At 42.2% G+C, this 23,692-nt stretch overlaps 1 protein-coding gene across 1 annotated transcript in view; it reads right to left on the bottom strand.

Moving 5' to 3' along the window:
• Positions 1 to 328: 328 nt before the first annotated feature.
• Positions 329 to 23,692, bottom strand: part of cerk (ceramide kinase) — a 33,889-nt gene continuing 10,525 nt past the window's right edge. Inside the window, exons 2-14 of the mRNA XM_078282079.1 lie at positions 23,103 to 23,246; positions 21,306 to 21,428; positions 20,134 to 20,259; positions 19,396 to 19,462; positions 17,565 to 17,710; positions 12,691 to 12,765; positions 12,286 to 12,438; positions 10,854 to 10,959; positions 10,132 to 10,193; positions 7,139 to 7,344; positions 3,302 to 3,519; positions 695 to 1,136; positions 329 to 589 (exon numbers count right to left, since the gene is read on the bottom strand). Of these exons, the coding sequence (XP_078138205.1) occupies positions 1,043 to 1,136; positions 3,302 to 3,519; positions 7,139 to 7,344; positions 10,132 to 10,193; positions 10,854 to 10,959; positions 12,286 to 12,438; positions 12,691 to 12,765; positions 17,565 to 17,710; positions 19,396 to 19,462; positions 20,134 to 20,259; positions 21,306 to 21,428; positions 23,103 to 23,246 (1,520 nt within the window). The 3' untranslated portion in view covers positions 329 to 589; positions 695 to 1,042. The remainder of the gene's footprint in view (positions 590 to 694; positions 1,137 to 3,301; positions 3,520 to 7,138; positions 7,345 to 10,131; positions 10,194 to 10,853; positions 10,960 to 12,285; positions 12,439 to 12,690; positions 12,766 to 17,564; positions 17,711 to 19,395; positions 19,463 to 20,133; positions 20,260 to 21,305; positions 21,429 to 23,102; positions 23,247 to 23,692) is intronic.

Genomic DNA, 23,692 nt, shown 5'->3' with positions numbered 1-23,692 from the left:
GGGCCTGTTAGTGTATTAGCAAGGTGTCCAAGCTCTTTTCATTTGCGCCACTGGCTCATATCTGCTTTCACCTGGGTCACAGATTAAATGTTTTTCCATTTCGTTCCAAACAGGGGAAAATGGATTTCATGTGGGGGTTTTTTTTCAGATGGTATTGAAAAGGGATGTGATGCATTGTGTAGGTACAGTTTTTTTTATATGTGTTGTAGATTCAGCCTGTATTGTGTTGGTGTTGCCCTGGTAGCCTAATAGTCTTTTCAGAATATCAATGTTCTTCACAGGCATTTCTCCATTCTTCTGACAGAGCTGCATCTCCTTGGGTTTCTATCTTCGCTGTATAGGGGTAAATCCTATTCGCTCTCTCCTTCATGGCCATGATACCACCATGATTTCCCCAACTGTTGTGGGTGAGTCCAGCTCAGTCCGCTTCAGTCCAGTTCAGTGCAATTCAGTTCTGTTTCATCCAGCTGTGTGAACACCCTGGCTGCTTGAGATCTTCTACGCTTAAATATCTTCATTTTCCATTGAGAGTCCTTGCTGGTCAACTGATAGATATCTCTTTTTCCTAACTGGAGACTCAGGTTTGAATCTGGCAGCTTGACACTAACAGCTATAGTGCACAATTGTATAGTTCAGCTTAGTTGAAGCTGCACTAGGCAATTTTGCACGTTAGCGACCCCGAGCAAGGGCTAACTGTTTGAATTTTGAGGACTTCAATACCCAGAAATCATGTTATGTGGCATCAGTAAACTGGAAACTGCTCGGACCTAAATGTCCAGCTTTTTTTTCTCCAAATTTTGTATTTCACTCTTATAGGGCGAATCTATGGCGTATCAATCAGGGGGTATGGGACGCTCATCTCTGTTGCAGCCCCAACTTCTTGATTCGGGCTTATGTATTTTTTACATTCACATCTTGCCTAGTGCAACTTTAAGTTCATTTCAGCTCAGTTCAGCTCAGTTGGAAATAGGTCAGTTCAGCTCAGTTTTTTCTGTAGCAGCTTAATGTGAAGCGTCGGTCCAGGCTTCTCATGCCGGCTTGGCTACAGCGCGCACAGTGTGTACGGGTCCTCAAACACACCCTGCTGCTGCTCCTCAATACCGCGGGCAAACAGCCTGATCAACTGGCTCTGGACACTGTGGAGAGGGAGAGCACACACAAACACATGCAGAGACACACACACATGTAAAGACACACACACACAACGCATCATTTAGTCTGAATAACAAACCATCAACTTAATGACTATGCTCGTTTCAATGAGGCTTTACTGTCCATGTGGCAGATGTAAAAGCAATGGAACGGCACTCCTGTGTGCAGACTTGGCACGCAAACTTGGAAGTGAACGGTCTGTCTAGTGTGTAATGTATAAAGACCTATAAAGACCTGTCTATAACAGATGTTAAAATACAGATGGGGCTGGAGTACTTTATTGACACGGCTACAAAATCCCCGGTACATGTAAGGTAAAGTATGAAAAGAAGTTGAGAATGGGCATCCAACAGTCAAGATGGCTATTATGGTATGGTGAATTGCCACAATTATTGGCTGTGCCTTTTGTCTGCTAAATGACACCTGTAGTTCCACTGTAACACCTGTTGTTTACTTGCTGCCTTCGCCAACTGCTAATGTAATGGAATTATGTGATAACTCATAATTTTCGTCTCTGCGTGAAGAGCTTACTTCCAGAATGCTGTTTTATCCATTTTGGGGTAAAAAAAATCATTGCTCAAAGTTCATCATTCAAAGTAAAAATATTACAATTTCATCAACCTAAGACTTAAGTTACCTGATATTTCCTGAGAGAACCCTAACTTGGTTTAATTTTGCGCTATCAATCATTTTGCGAGATTAGGTATCACTTTTCCAGTGGAGAATATATCACTTTTGGAGCAAAACTCTTCACTTTATTTTTTACTTTCTTTCTTTTTTTTTTTTTTCGTTTCGCCTGGGCTATTACCATTAATTATCCGAGCAGCACTCTGGCTGGCTCACTCCAAGAACGATTAGCGGAGAGGAAGAGGCAATAAAGGGATGGACTTCTGCTTTAATTAAAGGGGAGTAGCCTTTTAACAGGGGGAGGGCCATTAAATTAGCAACATTACAGCGCCATGCATCATTGGCAAAGTACAATGGAGCATGAAATAAATGATGCGTCGAGCAGCGGCAGACCGGCTGTATAGAGATCTGATAGTGGGGTAAGTTTAAGTGTGGACAGGACTATAATAATAGGGAGTTGCCAAGATTGTCTGGCAGGGAACACTGAAAGAGTTTGTTGACTGTTGGACACTTGCAAAGGTAATAGCCATTACCTAGTGTCAGTTTTGGCTGACCAAGTAGGAGACTTGAGTAGCAGCTGATGCTGAGCACCAAGATGACTTACTTTCCTTGATATTGACAATTTACTTACATTTTACAGAGTTTGACAGTGCTGACCTATTCAAATGGCATCCTCCCATGAAATTATGGAATGTAATTGATACTCTACATCACCAACTCCTTCATTATCCTTCCCCATTACCACATAGTATTGCACCAGTATACAGTGTATAATATTTTGTATGTGTCGGCTTCATTTTAAGGCACTGTGAATACAAAGTGTACATCACATGCTACAGCAGTACGTGCGTAAGGCATACAGAACATTTTCCTTTTCGTCTACTTTGTATTAAGGCCATGATACACGCACAACATTTTGGGGCAATTTACACTGCAGTTCAAAGCAATAATACCCAAGAGGGCAGTCTTGACGAAGGTGATGCAATAGGTATGAGGTGCACAAGCATTTCAATATTTCTTCCATTATGCCTTTTGTGCCATTTAACCTATGATGTTATGTGCACTCATTCAAAGACATTTGCCATTTCCCATCCACGCTGACAGCAATACTGCCTGTCTCCATTGCCTCAAAAAGTGAATCATGTGTCACGGCGTTCATAAAACTTCAAAAAATGGAAAAATGGCTATTACTGTGCCTGTCTTCAGCAGTCAAAATGAATATGTTTCAGCTATACAGCCTTAAACAGCCAAATATATAGCCAAAACATGTTCATTGTGACTGGTGAATAACGATACAATTAATTTGTTTTTCCTGTGATGGTTATTTTCCCCCATTGTTCAAAGTTTCCGGGCATTTTGCACCTCACTTTGATGTTCTTTGGTTTTGAGTTGAGCACCTGCAGCCTCTATTTCTTTAATAAAATCTGGATAAAGTGCAGACTACGTTGCCTGAAATACATACTGCTGTAGGTTTGGAGTTGTACTGTATTGTAATTTGAAAGGTCTTTCCATGATCCGGTACCTGACATGGATGGCAGCGTGTGGCAGGATCTCGCCGTCGCAGTTCCAGCTGCTGTGGGCGGAGCTGTAGCCGCAGGCCGGGGGGGAGGAGCATATGGGACTGAACGTCTTCTTCTTCTTCTCGGTCTCACTCAGGTCCTCGATCGAAACCGCCTCCTGGTGCTTGGGCTGGAAATGGAACCTCCGCACCCGGTGGACCTCCACGAACGAGTGGTCAAACTGTGGGAGGGATGGAGAGATGGATGAGCGGTGGGAAGGAAAGGAGAGAAATAGATAGAGAAAGGGAAGGAGAGATGGAAGGATTGATGGATGAAAGACGTGCCCAGAGAGTGTAGTGGTTAAGATCACAGCCTCCAGAATCAAAGAGTTTCATTCCTAAATGAGCTAGAGGGGATACCAGAGTGCCTCCTTGATTTAAAATCTGTTTCAAGTTTGTTTGCAAAAAAAAAGGTGCACATTGGAATCAAGGGTAAAAGAATACTTGAAAAAATGAAGCCAAGGTACTCTTCTTTTTTGTGCAAAAGATAAAAAAGCCTTTATTTTCTATGGCTACCCTACAAGTTTCCACATAGGTGCCTTCATCAGGAGTGTCTAGTTTAAAATGGAATGACAAACATGCATAATAATAACTGAATAACTGCTGCAATGAGAGTAAAACTCACTATTGAATATCTTAAAGCAACAGTAACATTTATAAGGATGCGACTCATTTGTGCTTTTTAAATATTGACCAGTGAACATCAAGTTTTGATGTCTCTTTTAGAGACGGGGCTGAACATTTGAATGTCTTGGTTATTTTTTAATTCTGTTGCACTTCATGGTGAATTACAAACTTGATCCATTATATAAGCGAGTGAGTAAGTTTTAAATTAAGTTATTTGGCAGGTAATTTTTTTTGTTTGCCAGCTCTTGGCAGGTGAGCCAAAAAGTTAATTTCGGACATTGCCTCCACAATTCTGTGTCTTTTTCTGCCTTCCTGCTGATAATGAAAAGCAAAATTAAGCTGAGCGGACTCCCTTCCCCCCATTTAGAAAAAGAAATAGGTAGGATGCAATGCAACTGCAATCAAATGCAAGATGGGGGGAAGCATAGGAGAGGTCAGACAGCATGGAGGTGTATAGAAAACATAGAAACTGTGGTAGAATAAAGAGGAGAAGGGGAAGAGATGAAAATAAATTATTTTGTCAAAAGCTCCTTTCGTCTCACTCTGTCTCACAGAAAGGTTCAGCTTTGTTCAGCTTACTGTTTTGTTATACTTCATGGGGTTTCTCTCTCTCTCTCTCTCTCTCTCTCTGTTTTCCAGCTATTCTCTTTCTTCTCTATCTCTCTCACCCCCTGTCCTCCATCTCTTCTCTCCCTCTCTCTCTCTTTCTGAACACAGAGTGACAGCCATTTATTCCACATCAGACCCACTTTATGACTGCGGCCGCTTTGCATTCATGCTGGACGGTCTGCCTAAAAGGCTTTCTGACAAGGCCATGAATACGCTTAGTGGCCTCTCACTCCTTGTTTCTCTCCGCTTGGCTGGACAGTGATGCCGATATTAAGTGAACTCTGATGCAAAGTCACACTCCTCCTACTTATACTACTTCTCGTCCCCCTCACTGTGTTGCAAATAAAGTAGCGGACACGGCCAGGAACTAGGGATGCGCCACATAATGTGTTTTCACTGCCAATACTACACTATTAGTATTGGCCTTCACTGAATAATAGACTTAAGGACATTCGCTTGGAGATTATTATTGAGATATAATCTATTTCTCTCCATTAGAGAGATCTGACATCCTTCTACGTGTGAAAAAGGCAAAGAAAGTCAAATCACTTCTTTCACTTCTGACATCTTACTGGATTTTAGTATTGGGGAAGTTCTCTGACACAATATTAGCATCAGTATTACCAGTGGAGGTCAGTAATTTGACTTTTCCCATGCACACTGGTATCTTCAGTCAGTCATCTGGATGGTAAAATAATTTATTGGGACTGTGGTAATCCAGGGACACACCACACTACATCACCCACAGTACAGCAAAACAGGCAAAAATCTCCTCAAGCAGTTCCATATCATTGCAGAGTTGCAGCAACTTCTGCATTCTTTTCCACTACTTTCTCAAATTGCCTTGGCACCAAACTGTGCTTAAATGCATCTTTACTTTTAATGTTTCTATTTGTGCGCTTATATTCAATTTGTCTTTTGTCCCTGCTCAATCCTATTACTTTTGACCTAATTTCCCCACAGGGATCATCAGAGTTTTCAACTAACTAATCTAATCTAAAGAGTGATGCTGCTCTGCCCCGCCACTGGTTATATGGCCCTTGTAATCCAGATGCCGAGTCTGCCAGTTGGTAATTGCGTGAAACTCCAGATGTCGATCCGGATGAGATTAAAATTCCTGTGGTCCTGAAGGAATAATTGAGGCGTTTCATTCCAAAATGCTATATATCCATTTTGCTACCTGGAATTTATCAGGGAATATTTGAAAAACATAAACGATTCTGTCCTCAAAATGAACTATTTCATACGCAAATGTCTTAAGATGACTCCTAACTTACAATACTAACCTATAATGCGCTTAACTTTCATGCCAGCAGTCAATATGTGAGAGTCATATTTTTTTTAAATCGCTGATATCTCATTTTGGAATAAAACTCTTAAATTACTAATCACCAGACTCACCTGGTAATACTAATGCAGTCCAGAGAGGCTTTAGTCTGGTATTGGCCTGATATCCCACACCAATATCAATGCATCCCTGAACCTCTGGGATGCAGCTCTTCCCAGTGCCTCTCTGGACTGGACTGGGGTTATTTATGATATGTGGGCAGACACAAGGGCTAAGGCATGTGAACTGAACTGAACCTTAGTTGGGGAAAAAAAAGAGCCGAGTCAGCTAAATGAGATGCTAGCACAGCAAGTGGGCAAACTCTGCCTCCTGCTCGCTCATTCACTGACTGACTCGCTCTCAATCTTTCTTTGCACAGGTTGAGCAACTCCTCATGTTGAATACCGACTTCTGCAGCAAGTGTGACTGACGCGCGGCTTTTTGGCCGAGATGTAATCATTTTAAAAGTTTTGCAGTTCTTTTTTACAGTTTCCCCCTGACTTTGAAGAAAAGGCTCCTTTTATCCCCGATGGATCCAAACTGATTAATCACATCCATTATTCCCCGCTCACATTTCTGGAACATTCTGCGCAGTGTGAATCATACAATATAACAGCCTTTATTTATTATTTATTAGCTCCTCAGTGTAGACTTACTGGGCAAGCATCACTTTCTCCAAAATACTCTTCAAATGGATTGTGTTATTCCTAAACCTTCGAATATTTTGACGTGTACTAGTGAATATTTACCACTGTCTCCAATATTCAAAGACACAAAAGCAGAGTCTGTCGCAACCCAGCCGAGTTGGTGAAGTTTCAACGATGCACAGAAGATCATTTGGAAAAGACAAACGAGTGTGACAGCATCTCAGATGATTGTCTGTGGAACAGGCTCCATTTTATGGTTTGCAACATAATATTGCTGCAATATAAATCTCATTTTGATGTAAATGTTCACACAAACCCGAACCCACACATTCAGTTTCCTGTTTACTGTCAATGGAGCAGCTCTGGGCTGTACATCAGTATGACATCTCAAATCAGTCTTGGTGCCATGGCTTGTAACTTCTGTGGGAGAGTTGGTCGTGTTCACAAACAGTGAACGGGCCGTCCAGCACAATGAGAAAAAACATGTTTCATAAATTCAGTAGTATTGCCCCTTAGTGATTTCATGGAAAATGCTCTGAAGACAAAAAATAATTTCAGATCAGCACTTAACACCGACTGCTTCCTCCCTACCTGGTCTTCTTTGTTGGTGTGTCGCAGGAGGTGTCGCAGGAAGTCCAGGCGGGAGCACTTCCTGACGAGGATGAGGTCGGTGGTGCCGTCGGCCAGGTGGGCGGCGGGCGACAGGCCTTTCGGACTGCGGGGACACGCACAGCTCATGCTGGCCGCGTTGATGGCGATGAACTTGCCCCGAATCACACACCACCCACTGCTGCCATCTGCAACACAGGTACCAGAGTGCGATCACATCTACTGTTTGTTTTCTTTGGTTTGAACCATAGGGGAAAGTTTACTTTGCTGTATTTTTGCATTTGGTTCGTTTAGGTTCATGCTGCCCAGTTACAAGTGAAACATGGATTATAAAAGACCTTCTCTGGTGTTCAAACCAGTTAACACATGAAGAAATAGTTGAATATGAGCATCAGTCCAGACTGTAGTTTGCCCTCAGTTCATTTGTTATGCTATGCTTTCCAAGCATGAGGAACTGCTGGCTATCAGATGTCAACATCTGTCTCCTTATACCCATAAAACCTTGTGTTTTGGTGTCGTTTCCTGTAGTTGGTTCAGATTACGTTACAAACCGCACTGCAGTTCACTTGGAAGACGACCAAAACCTGCATTTTCATTCGTCTTGGTTCAGTTATTTTGGTGCGCACCCAAGTTCAAATGGCATTGTTTTCAACTGCCCAAATGAAATGAACTAAAGGAGTAAACACTGGATGAGTTTGGATAAACGCTCCAAACATGCGTGATGTGTGCTCCCTTAGGCTACTTGTTTGAGTTAGATAAGAGATGGATGCAAGCTACAGAAGTTTGACTTGGTTTAGCCCCCAGTTTGGCTATTCAACACATGCAGCTGTTGGCAGATGGAAACCATCGACCTGGGTATCTCCGAAAAGTCAGCTTTTCAGCAATCTAATTTTGAAATTATACAGTGCATTTTGAATGTGGTTCATGGGCCCTGAGGTTGAAGACGTTTGTCACACAACAGCAGTGATGCTGATCAGGGTCTATTAAGATCCAGATGTCTTGCCAAGTATTCATAGAGCAGCCTTACCTCGATAATTTACCCAAGATAGAAACTTTGGTGCTTACAGATTTCAAGAAATCTTGTAGTATGTGTATTAACCTTGTATCTGAATATGTCTCACACTTATGTTTCAAAACCCAGTCCAGTTTGGCCAAGGGAAAGCTGCTGGTCTTTGAAAGGACATGGAATGGATGGTCCTATCAGATTTGGAGAATGAAGTTCACAAGAATTGTTTCAGTTGGTGGCCCTGAATTCGAAAACAGCAGTCATGTCATGTCGATGTAGCCTGATAGGCAGTTATTTACTTTTACATTTTATTTTATGTTTTTATTTTACTGTACACATGCCCTGCAAATCTGAAATAACAGATGCAGTGGTTGCACCCGCACCACTACCCAGTTCCCCAGGGAATAGCTACTGTTTACAAGTGATGGTGAATCAGAGGCACAGCATCACCCATGGGACTGGCAATGCCTGTCACCAGGGTGATACTCATTGGAATAAGCTGTAAAATGTGATCACAGAAGTCCAAATTAGCATCTTACTGTTTTATGAGCACCTCAGAGGGAAAATTATGTGATCTCGGAAAGCAAAACGATTCATTACCTTTCCCCCTCATCTCACAAAACAAACTTACAGAGGTGATAACCTGAACCAATGATAACAAGCCCGGCGAGGCTACATAAAAAACAACAATATACTAATTGGGAACTAGTGATTAGAGCAAAAAAACAACAAATCCAACTGTGGACTGTAGGCTCTACATTAGTAGAATGTTTCCAAATGAGTATTTGCTTTTGGAGGAGAGGCTGGCTCATTTGCAGAGAGAGTGTGTCTTGCCTCATTGATTTAGCAGTTGTCTGAGATTTCCCTCGCCAGAAAAAAGAAACAAAAAAAACCCAAAAAAAACAAACGGCAGCACTGGCGTGAGGCAAACCCCCCGTCAGTGCTGGCAGAGCCAAATTTCTTCCTGATTAGTGGGAATCTGTCACACACACACACACACACACACACACACACACACACACAGGTTATGCTCACTCTCTCACACACACACACACACTCCATGGGGACCCACAGTCCCAGCTAGCCAAGACAAGACAGAAAGTCTCGGAAATTAACATCCGCACACGACACCAATTAGAGACTGGGAGAGATCCCTCTGTAAACACACAGCTCATCTGCTGCTCAAAGAACACACACACACGCATGCATGCACACACACACACACACACACACACACACACACACCCACAGACACATAGCCAGTATTTCATCCCCCTCTCGAGGTTTGTACTGCAGTGTCGGTGGGTTGTGAGGATTGTAGATAATGAAGTGTGTGTGTGTGTGTGTGTGTGTGTGTGTGTGTGTGTGTGTGTGTGTGCTTGGTGATGGTTGGTTGCACGGCGATGGTGTCGGGGACGAGCAGAGGGACAGATGAGGGAACAGGAGGCGACGCTGTTCTACTACACACACACACCTCATCGGGGAACATGTAATCTCATCAACCAGACGCAGTAGCTGATGCTGGACATTTGGAAATCGATACGCAAAATGCTCCGGTACACGGCGGCGAGGAGACGACGGCACGCCACTTTCGCCTTGATCCGTTTATATTTTCTCATTAATAACTCCCTGGTGGAGCGAGTTCACTGTGCTGCGTGAGAGAATCAACCCAAATAGAAAATTGAGATAAGGCAAAATTTGAGAGGCAGAAGTTGGAAGTGGAATGATTTCTGTGTGTGTGTGTGTGTGTGTGTGAGTGTGTGCATGTGAAGGTGTGTTGGTGCATGTGTATGTGCATGTATATACTGTATATATTTGTACATTTATGTGAAAGTGTGTGTGTGTGTGTGTGTGTGTGTGTGTGAGAGGGTGGAGAACAGATAATGAGGTAGATGAATGGGTGATACACTTATTAATTATTATTAATTAGACATATTACAAGCGACAGACAGATAACCCAAACTCATACCTTTATCAGACTTCTCCATCTCACAAGGCTTGTCCTCTGACTTGTGCTGGCAGACACGGCACCTGAAATACCAGCGTAAAAAAAAAAAACATTTTACAGTTATCCAGCCACCTCTTCCAATGTCGCTGTGACATAGTGACAATTTTGAGGAGCCTGAAAGATTTAGCCTGAACTGGGACTTCATTCAGTCCATCCTAAAAAGACTTGTACCAGTGTTTTGTTATTGAAAAAATTAGCAGAATAAGTTATTGGATTTTGTTAGGAATGCTCATGGAAGTCAATAGCCAGAAACACCCTTTTGTAGAATAATCACATCCCTTTCTGTCCTGAAATATTTTGTCCAACAGCCAGGAAACATGGCATCTTTCAGATTAATGGTTTTCAGCCCCTTTCACTCCCACTAACATTCTTAACAAACGCGAACAATGTCTGTGCCCAGCATCTCAAAAACCAAAGCACTGAGTCAAGTGCTTTTTAGAACGGACTGAATAGGCTCTCAGTCCACGATAAATCAGATAGGCCTCTTGAAAACCTAAACTATCCCATTTAAGCTCTGGCAGGTGTACCGCTGCTATTGAACTACATCAGATAAGTTAGCACATTGTAAAATACTTGGACTGCTGAAAAGCTCTAGAAATAGAGTGCATATCTGTAATCTGGCTGAGCCCTGTATGTGTGTGTGCGTGTGTGTGTGTGTGTGTGTGTGTGTGTGGTTTATTTACCCAGATCGACACTGCAGCTTGTCCCTGGGGTTCCCCAGATTGTCCTCGGCAGGGAGGAAAGATACGGTGCCTTCGTAGTAGTTGTGGCTCAGGAACGTTTTCACTCCTGGTACAAAAACACAGAGTGGGCCAGAGAATACATGCCAATATATCTTATTTGCTTGTGTTTAATGTAACCGTAATTATACCTGGCAAGTTAATTAAGAACAAATTCTCATTACAGTGACCGTCTGGATAACAAATTGCACCACTATTCTTCTTCTCTTGAGGCTGTCGTAGGCATAACCAAATAATAAGAAATAATTTCACAGGGTTCCCACATTTATTTTGCAATTAAATTCCAAAACTTTCCCATAAATTTTCCATAGCTTCACACCACATTTTCATGACTGTACTACTGTGGTGAAATGGATAAAGCAACCTTTACAAATGCTATGACATTGGAAATGTGTTTTTCTGTGGCGTAACTTGAAGAATGACATCTTCCTTTAAATGCAACCCTTAAATTTATTCAATAATTTTAAAGTGTTTTTTTTTAAAGGTTTAAAGTGCAAAAACTAAAAAAGATGCCAGCTGTAGTTTTCACCCTATCTAATGAATATATTTAATTTACACAAATACAATGTCAAACATCAATCACCTTTTACTTTACAGGTCGAAGTTTTGAATTACATGAAAACATTGGAAACAATGTAAAACATTTCCAGGATGTTCATGATCGTGGGAACCCTGATTTGAGCAAAGTTTAGAAACAATACTAGTGTCCAGATAACATCCTCTAGTCCAGAAGAGTACAGTTAATTGATACTGTGTTGATGATGGATGACAGTTGTATTTAGTAACCATGTTAGGTGCCATGCTTGACTACTATTGAGGTAAAACTGTTCTCAACCAGCTGAATGAAGCCAAATAGCCAATTAATGTATTTTCCACACAGTACATTCTCCAGGTTTCGGGTTCAGGATTATCCTTATCTGTACACTAAGAGTTGGCCCAGGGCTAATTTTTTTCCTTTTTTTTTTTTACAACTTGCATCATATGAAAGATGCCTTTGTTTAGAGCACCTTACAATACAATGAGTGCAGGCATTTATAATGCATGGCCCCAGGGGGAATGGAAATCATAACCCTGGCGGTGTTAGTGAGTCTCACCATTGAGCTACACAGGCGCTTGCACTGAATCTGTAAGCTTGAGGCTCTGTATTAGAATTATATGACTAATCCTCTAATGTCTGGGGCCCACAGCAAGGCTGGCAAGCTCATGGATAAAGTCAGGGTTAACCCACCTTCAAATGTGCCAGGATGAAAAGTCAGTGAGCTCAGAGTGCAGTTAGCTGAGCGTTAAAACAAAGGTGAAAGTGTGTAGCTAGGCCTGAGCTGAAAAGAACTAAAAAAACATACTAAAGACACTTAGTAAATCTTGGCCCTCATACCTGACAGGTCATATCTAGCAGGCCCCATCCACCTCTTCCTCTCGCTGTCTGTCAACACATCTCCATAGAAACCGTAACCAAGCAACGACACCGAGTATCTGAGGAAAATGTTGTTGTGGTGGACTGAACACACGTCCATTGGCTGGGAATCTCCTGTAAGACACACCCAACAGAGTCATGAACCAATCGCACGCTGGCTGGCTCTGTAAAGCCACTCCCTCCTTGGTTACCATCATATCTTAGCAGCTCACTGAGTTTGTATGTAGTTTCCTAGACAGCGTTGATAACAATTTGAGGACAGCATGTAATTTGAAGCAGTAAGATAAGAGAGCGATGATATCCTGAGCACTGAGACACAGAAGTATGAGCTGCATGTTTTCTGAGTGTAGAATGACATCTACTCACCCACGATGATGTGTAAAGCAGAAGTCACTGGATCGTTGGTACCCACTGTGGCAAAGCAGATACAATCAGTCGAGCCTGTGGGATACGAGATATACAGGTCAGAGGTCAGCTACCATAACCAAGGTAGAGACGGCATGCTAAATAAAAATGCCTTTTTCACCTTGTTAGATCATTTTCCATCGTCATAACATACACCTATTTAACAATAAATGGCAAAAAATTACAACATTTTTTTTTTTAATTGTATTTTGATATCAAAACCCCAATAGTTTTGCTTGTGTATTTGTGTATTTTTAGTGGTTACTTCATGGCATACCTGTAGGTGTACATAAAAATTTAAATTAATAATACCATCACAGATTTTTGAACAATCCCCCCTTCTGCCCCTCCAATCAAATAAGACTCCCTTCCCTTCTCTTCCTTTCCCTGCTGTTTCAACCAGAAATACGTCAAATTACAGAAGCAAGATGCTCTCAAAATGCTGTTTCATTGTGATTTTAAACTCCTTCCTTAAGTTCAAATACTGTTTATCTAATTGAAGAGCTGGGTATTGAATTAGGTCACTTGGTAGTGAGGCCGTCTCTCATGCATTCAAGCACAGGACTTGCAAGTTTGCGCCCTGACAGCAGTGATCCGAAAAAGAAGCCATCACCCTTGTTAGCCCTGCTGCTGCAGTAACACCAGTTTGTGCATGAACACATTTTCGCCTTGTGCCACTGATAAATGCTTTTTTATGTGTTTACCACAATCTTATTCATGGATGAAATCAACCAAAAAAGGTTTGGCTCTGAGCAGAGTTTAGATGCCTTTGAAAGTTGCAACCAAGTAAAAAAAAAAAAAAAAAAATCCAGCTGAGTGGTTTTATTAGGCGAAAGTAAGGAGACGTTTCAGTCATCAAGTTAACTAATCGGATAGCTCTTGGCCCAAGGCGATCATCAACACTCAGCCAAGAGGCATCCCTCGCCTTGAGAGAAATGTTCGGTTTGACATTAAATCTTTCAACTTGAGGGGTAATAAGGCTCTATCCATCTCTCTTTCTATGCCACATGGCATAATTTCAGACCTATCTGCCACAGTTTGATCATCCTCATCTGGGGAAATGGACCACTGCCACCAAAAACAGACAGAGTGTGAGAGAGAGAGAGTGAGGGAGAGAGAGGTTGGAGGAAAGAGAGAGGAGAGAAAGAGAGATATCTGACTAGTGATGTTTTGAGCTGGCTCACAGAGGCGTGACAGAGGGGATTCTGGGTAGATCAAGCCTGTCATTCAGCGGTGGACACACAGATGAGTATGAAGATGAGCTCTCTCTCCCTCTCTCTCTCTCTCATTTCGTCTCTTGCGCTCTCTTTCTATGAATATCACTTCTCTTTCCTCGCTTCTTCTCATCCAAGCTTCATAATCGCATCCCGACTCTTTCCAATTGCTCCTGACAGCCCCGGACTGCCAGCTATTTTGCTGAGTGTGAAAACGGTGACATATGCCGTCTGACTCTTCTAAAGCTTCTCAGTAAAAGCCAACTGAATTTGAATGGATTTAAGTGGCACACACAGAGATCTTCAGACGCTCCATTTTTTATTCCCCTTAACAGTTACTCATCCGCACTAGTCTGTTGGGATATTCAGAGCAGAGAGAGGATAACTTGTCACAAGGTATATCCTCAGCGGAGAAGTTCCAGTTTTTATCTGCGTTTTCCCAAACGTATCTCAGCGGGAAGATCTTCTCTGCGGTGAGATCGTCTTTATCTCTTAGACGACAATGGAGTCGAGATGCTCTTTGGTGCTAAGCTGCTTGTGAAACTCTGACCTTGAAAGGAGATTTTTTGCCGTTTGAATCGTCACTACATGAATGTTTTCATAGCTGCGCTTGCGACAGTATCCTACAACCACACCGGAAGTTTTTGAACCCTTTTTAACCAGAAAAGTGGACTATTAGGGATGGGATGATATATGGAAGTTCAATATATCGCAATACAAAAATGTGACAATATCGTGGGTCAGAAAAATGAATCGTGATATTAGCTCCATTTTATTCTGCTGTAGTAATCACAAATGAGACGGCTTGCCCATCACAATTTCACAAGCTCTCCATCCAAATTATATTATTTGCACATTTGCACAATTTGAAAGATTTATGTCTCAGAAATAAACATAATTCTGCATATTCTGCATTCTGGTCATACTTTTATTTATTTCTTTGTATCGTGGTTGTATTGAATCCTGAACCCCATAATTGCGTATTGTATTGTGAGATAAAGAGATGAATGAATGAATGTGAATGAATGCTACACATGTAAAGTTTATTAGTATTATCATTATTTTTTAAAGACTTCTACATGATTTCATTTACCAACAATCTGTAAAAAGGAAGACACACTTGTTGTTTTTGCTTAAGAACTTCCTGGAAATTCACTCCTTGTGTTATCAGGATTACTGCAAGTAATTTCCCACTGCTGCGGCTGAGAAACGGACTTCACACTTCAGGCCAGACCGGCTGAAACCCAGTTTAACAGCGATGTGTCATGAGGGAAACCTGTGGCAGCCAGAACATTCAAGTTGATGAAAGCTGTGTGATAAAACCATAAATTAGTTGATTACTCTCATTCTGAACCTCGTCACGTAGGACTCTGACACCTCACTAAGGCATTTACGTAACATTGATAGCGATGTTGATCGTTAGAAAAGGTCTAATCCTGACACAGTCACACACAATCAATCACGCCCAAATGGCAAAGATATGCCCTTCGTACTGGTACAAGCACACATCTACACCTCACCAAAGTTTATGGGCATTGCAACTAAGCCCCATTTTGACGAATTGCAGACCAGTGCTTTCTAACTGACGGCTCAACGCCCGCTATTCTCGCGCTTCAGCTTCAGCGAAAGCATGTGTGCCAAGATGTCAGAGACGCATTTCAAATTGCTCTTGGAAGAAAGGCAAAAACCTGGCAGCCTGGTCTGAGTTAAAAAGGAGTGAAACGGGGAGTAAAGCACCGGGGAGAAGGGTGTCTTTGGAGGGATTGTTTAACTCAAAATCATGTTGAGAGCAAACCAAAGCCCTTTTAAATTATTATTTATTTAATCATTTAAGTGCCTTTGTTGAGGTAGAATGCCAACAATGGTATTTAAAAACAAATTTGGAACACTTGTTGCGTTTCAGCTGGAGAGCTTTCATCACAGCAGCCACTGATTTTTCACTGACAGCTCAATGCACCTCAGCCGCAGTGTGGTGACAAGATGTTAGACCTGATCTCCCTGGTTGCCTAAGGCTGGAAACACGACACTAAACTACTGAAAGGGTGATGAAAAGACTGAACATCACACACTTAAGCACTCCATCTGCCACAAATTTGATGACGAGTTGGACTTAAAGACTGGAATCGCACATTTCCTATCAGTCCTACCGGTTCGAACACCATGGAAACTCCAAATCTCAGGAAAACACACACTCTCATGTTACTACAACACAGAACCAAAAAGAACATGGAGGTGGAACAACTTGCTGCTTTAATATTTTCCTTCCATTGTGCTCAACCCTCAGTCTCCATTCAGATTTGAATTGTTGACCAGTAAGTACAGTACATTGGGACTCAAAATCAAAAATCAAACATGCTTGATATAATCATGATGGCCCCGACTGGATTGGGAGGGAAGAAATAAAAGCCCTTAACCCTCACATACTAAAACATAATCTGTGCTGACTGTGCACTGCGATGGCTCCATACAGTCGTGAACTTGTTCTGATTTTGAAAATCAGTCATGATTGCCAAATCATGGCTATACTCAGCCTAAAAGCCATGTAGTGTGTTCCCCAGCCTACGTCGGAACCCCTCTGCTATTATCATCAAGCTGTGCGCACGGGATCGCAGCAAATTGGTCTTCATGTACTGTATTTCTACCTTCATGAAAATTACAGTGATTTCAAAATGTCTCACAGCACGTTTCATTTAATGCCACTTTGAGTGATTGACTTTTCGCAAGCCCCTAGTGGGACCCCGTCCCCCGTTGCCATAGAGATTCTATTCTGTAACTCGGCAACCAGGAGATCAGGCGACATGTGGAGGGGGCTGAGGTTAGTCACAATGGGAGTCAATCACAGTTACGGCAGGAGGGACTTATTAACTTCTGCACCCGTGACCGTGTCAGTCTTTTATTTTGAAACTTTAGCACTTATGTTGAGTGATGTTCAATTTATGGAAACCTTGGCATCCAGCATATACTACTTTAAACCTTAACAGTAATCTTGACAAAACACTTACTTCTGAAGCAGAGTAGGCAAGCTGGAAAGCCAATCAGACTCTCTTTACTGTATCATTTCTGCTGAACGGGAAGATCAATGTAGCACATTAAAGTCCCTGTACATGTATATTTAAAGGAAAAAAAAATCACCATCAAATGCTCTTACACTGTTATTTATGATCAATCTGTGATGCTCAATGCAGTGTTGTAATTTACTTTTTTTTTTTTTACTTTCCCTCAACCTGCCTCATCTACTTCTACTTCAGTGAGCGATTTTCTACATTTCCCAGAATGACTTTAGACAACCGCCAGAGAACTGGTGTGAACTCTCTGTATTCAGCTGTGGGTTATACAGTGCGTGTAGGTGGAGAGAGTGATTTCTAGATGAATTCGCATGGAGGGCTTAGAGCCAGAATGGCACTTAGGTAAGTTTTGACTAACTTTACAGAGTAGCTAAAATAAAGTTTGCATGTCAACACTTTCCATTTTCGTCATGATTGATGCAATGTACTTTTGGCAATAGATAGGTCTCATTAAAAGCTATAATTTGACATATACAGCTCATTTTCACCCGAGCTGCCACTTATGCCCCTCTGGCTCCAAACCCTGGATGTGTTCGGGGCGGTGTCACAACCCTACCTGCAGGAATGATCCCTATGCGTAGAGATGATGGCACCAGGTCCGTATTGGGTCGGTTCTGGTCCACACCGTGGTCGGTCTGCGTCCTGGCGACCAGCCCATGCAGGATCTCACTGAACATCCCATCTCCACCCACACACACCACCCTGGGCACAAACACAAGACATGAACAACTCACAGCTTATGTATGTAGTGGATGAGATGCACATGTAGAAACACACAACACATACTATATATTGTAATTATGCAGACACACAAATATAGTGATTTAGTATTAAAAAACAAAAACGCTCATTTCTAATGATGTGTGATAGAATTATTCTCACTTATGAAGCATATAGTACAGATGTAGTCAGTGTAGTAGTCCCACATTTTACTGCATGCTTGCTGCACTACTGCTGCACTATGGCTCCAACTCCAACTGACAAGTACTAGTTTGACAGATATACTGTAAGTTGATATTTTTGCATATTGTTGCTGTCGGGTAAAAACCTCCTATTTCCAAAATGTCAACTTTTTTCAGGAACTTTTAAGTAAAAAAACAGCCTTGTTTTTAGCTTGATGCAATTCATTTTTGAGTTTATCCAGTGGATTTTGAAAGAGTTTCATAGTTGCAGGATAGTTTAATGGCATGTGTTTTGTAGTTAAGCACTCATTCATACAGACATTGACTATATGTTCAAAAACCTTGACAATAAATACAACAAGGCAGGCGGTTTAACTGTGAAACCCTTCAATGGTTATATATATAGGAACATCACACTGTGACACCCAGCACTGCAGCTTTCTGAAGTCTATATCAAAACGGTAGAGAAATGGACCTATAAATCATATGCACTGCAGAGTAAAAGCATAACGGACTCTAACCCTGCTCTGCTGGACCCACCATCTGATGAATAGAAGCTTGAGTCAATTGGGCACTCGGCAGGAAAAACTTTTCATGTTATTGATGGGCTTGATGTCGGCATCCAAGTCCATTTACTCTCACAAGCTCCCTTTGCTTACAAACGTGAGCGGCATTCTTGTTTACCGACTGAGAGTGAAAACACAACCTGGAACTGTATTGGTGATCTAGAAATTTAAAATGTTCTACTGTCATACTCATACTCAACTCGCAAGTAATTCTGGATAGTATCTAAGACTTTCCTAGTCATGGGTTGGGACCCCACAGGGCAACCTGACATGAAAATGAGGTTCCCAAAAGTAATTCTAATAAAACTGAAATTAATACAACACTATCTGATTGCTATGCCACTGTGAAGTTCACAGAGGCTACAGTGAAAGCCAGCTTGATTTCTGTGTCAATTTAATTGCTTAATACGTTGCTGTAAATTACACGTCAGCGAGGTGCAACAGACTCATAATTTCCATGTGTTTGGATACTGCACAGTAATTTTGTGACCTCAATATTGGGTGGCCTGCCAAAAAGGTTGGGCAGCACTGATGTAGGGAAAGAAAGACAGATCAAAGATCGCTGGCCAGGTTACAGAAACTAGACTCTCCTTAAACATCGAGAAGAAAACAGGTCAGGGTCCAAGTTCATCAGAATGACTTTGGTTGTCAAGAAATAAAACACATGTACAAGGGTTGGTCTTAGTGATACTGGTGCAGACACAGCGAGAAAAGCCACTGAGCAAAGAACGGCTGAATTGCTGAGGATTCCTGACAAAGTATCCATGCCTCGCACCAATCTCCTCATGTGAGATGTTTCATACACCTTCCCACCCTTTTTTTGTGAACAGAATCGACTCCGCCAATCACCAAACAAGATGTGGTGAAGAACTCGTGTCAGAAAACCTGTGAGCAGCAGCCACCTTGCTGAAATACTCACCCGTCATATTTCTCTAGATTGGCCTCGGTTCTCAAGTGGTCCCTGGCATGATTGGCATGCTCCGTAACTATGGAAACAAATCATATGGCAAGTGTTAGTACGAGCTCAAATGGAACGGAATGTAAAGACAAAATGGTTAAGATCTTCCCGCTTTGGCTAGTACAACAGGCATGCTATTACTGGTATTTGAAATACGTGACCTGGAAAAGCGCTGCACTTTTGAAACTAGGCCGATACACAGTCAATGGAACCAGTCATTTAGATTAATGTTCAGAGAGAGCATAGGCACAGTGGTACAAAACAACCTAATTCAGCTATTGTATATCAGCCCTCGAAATGAGCCTTGGACCCACATGTACACAAACTATATTTCAACAGTAAAAGCTGTCCAGCAGGCTTATAATGTCAACACTACAACCCTGCAATTCACTGCAGTTGTAGGACGCCTCGTGCCAAAAGTGAATAGCATTCGCACCTATGGACTGTCAATGCCCCAGACTATGCGTGGCTATAGCAAACACTTATTGAATAATAGATGTGTTTGGATTCCCGTGCTTATCAACTATCACAGATTCCATTACGGCGGTGGCGTGATTAATGGCCCTATAGCCCAAATCATATCCCTGCAAGCCTCTTTGGACCCCGCAAGAGGCCAAGGTGCCATTGGAGATCTATATGCCGGCCATCAACGCTCATTTTTTATTTAAATGTTAAGGTACGCTACTGACAGGGACCCACCGATCACGTCGGCCGAGATGGAGGCGCGGCGAAACAGCGGGGCCACCTTCTGCTCGTAAATCCGCTTGCCGCGTCGCTTTCCCCCGTAGGGATTGATGTATACCAGCAAGCTCTTCGGTCGGGCGCCTGCAAAGTGAGGGAGGGGTAGAAGACAGTCATTAAAAAGGCTCAGTGTTTACCTTTTTTTCGAATGTGTAACTGACAGCAAGTTGATGAAGTTTTCATTAACCAAAGAACTTTCTCAAAACGCTCCGTCAAACTGACTAGTCACCAAAACATGCAGCTGAAGAAATAAATGGTGTGTCTACTGACTATGGGAGGAGTGTGAAGCAATTCAAAGGTACTGAATCATTCGGCGATAAACCTACAAAGTTCTGCTATGGAGAATACTAAATGGCTTGTTTATGGCTGTTGTGGAGGACTGCGTTTAGGAGAACAAACTGAGACGTAGCAGCTGCTCAAATTGAAAATGAATGGTTGGGGATCAAGTGTTAACTGAGCACAAAGAAATACAGGGTGTGATATTGTTTGGCAATAAGACAAAAGTTCCATTAGATTACATAAATGGATTGTCAATGGCTGATATAAAAGTGTACTGGGGGGATAATAACACTATTGGAGACACTTGGGCTGGATTAGTCTTCACAATGGATACAGTTTTCTGGAATCGATTCATCCTGCCTGGCAAAATGGAGCCAAACCGATTGTCTCAAATGGGTTAAACCCGTCTTACAGTCCAATTTGCACATGCAAAATACACACTAAGGAAACCCCTGCACTCTAAAACCCATCATTTTCGATGGCTTGCACCACACAAATTTTCACTGTACTAAGCAAAGCGCGGGTGTACTGCTGCGTCCAGCTCATTGCCCTAACTCAGTCGAACTTTTGCACCACGCATTGTGATGAAATCCTTGCGTGTCCAGTAGAAACCACAAGGGAAGTAGCTGGCCAGGAAGGGAAAGAAAACGGATGGAAAATCTATTCTAACTGTGTCAGAATTTCCCAAATTATTCAACACGAATCTGAAGTTGTGTCAGCTTTTGTATCAGATTTTGCTGTATGCAACAACTCACCAAGGCAACTCCCTAGTACACGTGAACATACCTGGCCAATAAACTAATTCTGCCAAAGAAATTCTCAAAGTAAGCGCTTAATTAAGGAGCACATACTGAGTGATGACAGCTGCTCGCTGATGGCTTGGATCCACTGCTGACGGAGTCCCTGACTGCTGCAGTGGAAGGTGACATCACTGCACCGCCAGTGGTGCTGCTGTGTCCTCCTCACATAGGAAACTGTAAACAAAGAAACAGACTGAATTAAATAAGGAAAAGAAAAACAAATAGGCATTGTAAGATATGACAGTCGGTGGACACTTTTGGCCACAAGTGCATACATTTTTGTCACAGGTGGCCTCAGTGGGAACGGCATTGCTGGTGCCATACTCTACCCACTTAAGAATAAATGACCTATATAGCTGAAAATTGTGCATGAAGTCAAAAGAAGAAGTTTGAAAGATGAACTTCCTCATCTGATTTGAGGAGGTAAAAACATTTTACATTCAGCTGAGCAGTTTCTCCAAAGCAACTTACAAACAGTGAGCAGGAAGGGGTTCAGTGTTTTGCTCCAGGACACTTTGAGGACACATGGCTGTTGATGGAGACACGCTAGCAGGGATTAAACCTTCAATCTTTCTGTTACAGTTCAATCTCTCAAACCACGTGGCAACTCAACCAAAGGCTCATAGTTCTTAGACTTAGACAGAGAATAGAAGAAAACTGTGCTAAAAGTCAAAAGAAGAAAGATGCAAGGGAATTCCTAACTTGATCTCAGGAGATAAAAACAGATATGCTGAACAAAGCCTCTATTGGTGCTTTCCATTCCATTACGTTGGTACCTTTCCACACCGCGTGCCACCCATCACTTATCTGAATCGCTGTTAAAGACACACTCCTTTCTGAATTATAATTGGGTGGGTTTTTTGCGCCCTAGGCAGGTCATTTTTTATGTCAGCAGGCCAAAGACAGAGCAGAAACATGTTTTGTCCATTTATTCGTTTTGCATTTAATACGCTCAATACCAACTGGCTTTGCCACGGTGCAGACCTGGGCTGATTTACTCCCCAGCCTGTTCAATCAAATATGTGGGGTAGGAAATGAGGGCACAAGGGAAAGGAACTACTTCAAGAGAAGTCAGTAGGAAAAATCTCGGTGTATACAAAAAGTAGAGATGAAGTCACCCAGTGCAGTGCTGGGAAGTTTACTGAAATATTTAAAATAAGGGCCTATACATTGCCAAAAATTCACACGCTAAGCACTTTGACGGCAAATTCACTCACAAAGCATTTCAAAGTCAAATTATCACACTAAGCATTTTAGCAGATAAAAAAGTTAACTTTTAGGGAACTTATTCACCTACAATTGCTTACAATACCTCCATAATAGTTTACATATTCAGGGGGTCATGAAGAGGGCGTGTCTGTGAAGCCAAGTTTCAACGGAGCGTGAGCATGCAGTAGTGCCAGATTCAACACGCTCTAATGCAAATCCAATGCCAGTGAAAGCGCAAATTAGTGAGCTAGGCACCTTGGCTGTAATTTTTGAGATCTGACTATAATTTATAAATTTCATCTTGTTTGGATATAATCTAATTATGGGCAGCAGCCCATAATTCACTGGCATGCTGCCATCTTAGACCCAGTCAGCAGAGCCGAGAGTGACTCTCTTGTTAATACATTACTTCAGAACTGCGGTGCTGGCTACAGGCTTATTGCTAGTGTTAGATTACTTCTAATTGGTGGAGCTGACTACAGGCTCTTGAGACACTTACCCAAAATGTCACTGATGTGCTAGGAACATGCTACAGCAGAATGGAAGAGGTAGTGACGAAACTTGGCTTCAGGCTGTGCTGTCAGACCGAACAACAGAGGCTGCATGTATTCATAATGTATACCAATGTAAATACTATACCTGTGAATGCATGGGGATGCAGCTGGGAGTGTTGCTGTGTGTTCTTCTGACTCTCCCTCCTCCTGGCCTCTGTGTTTACTTGGTCTCCATCTTCTGTCTTCCGGACAGCCACTATCTCACACACCTGAACAGCATGGCTGCCTGCTGGAGAGACATGGGTAAATTAATGTTTTAATCAATAGCGCTATACAGTAGCATAAGGATGGTAATCTTTTGCAGGCACACAGTCTGTACCAACTCTCTCTCTCTCTCTCTCTCTCTCTCTCTCTCTCTCTCTCTCTCTCTCTCTCTCTCTCTCTCTCTCTCTCTCTCTCTCTCTCTCTCTCTCTCTCTCTCTCTCTCTCTCTCTCTCTCTCTCTCTCTCTCTCTCTCTCTCTCTCTCTCTCTCTCTCTCTCTCTCTCTCTCTCTCTCTCTCTCTCTCTCTCTCTCTCTCTCTCTCTCTCTCTCACACACACACACACACACATAAACACACACAAAATCACAAACCAAAGCACCTAGGGAGCTGAATAATAAGCATTTTGCCAGCTTGCACTCCAATCTCCACACAAAACACACACTTTTAAGACTCTTTCACCCATCAAGTCAC

Source organism: Centroberyx gerrardi, chromosome 24, assembly GCF_048128805.1.
Source record: "Centroberyx gerrardi isolate f3 chromosome 24, fCenGer3.hap1.cur.20231027, whole genome shotgun sequence".
Taxonomy (NCBI): domain Eukaryota; kingdom Metazoa; phylum Chordata; class Actinopteri; order Beryciformes; family Berycidae; genus Centroberyx; species Centroberyx gerrardi.
Note: the sequence above shows the minus strand (reverse complement) of the source record. Positions and strands in the feature narration are given on the sequence as shown.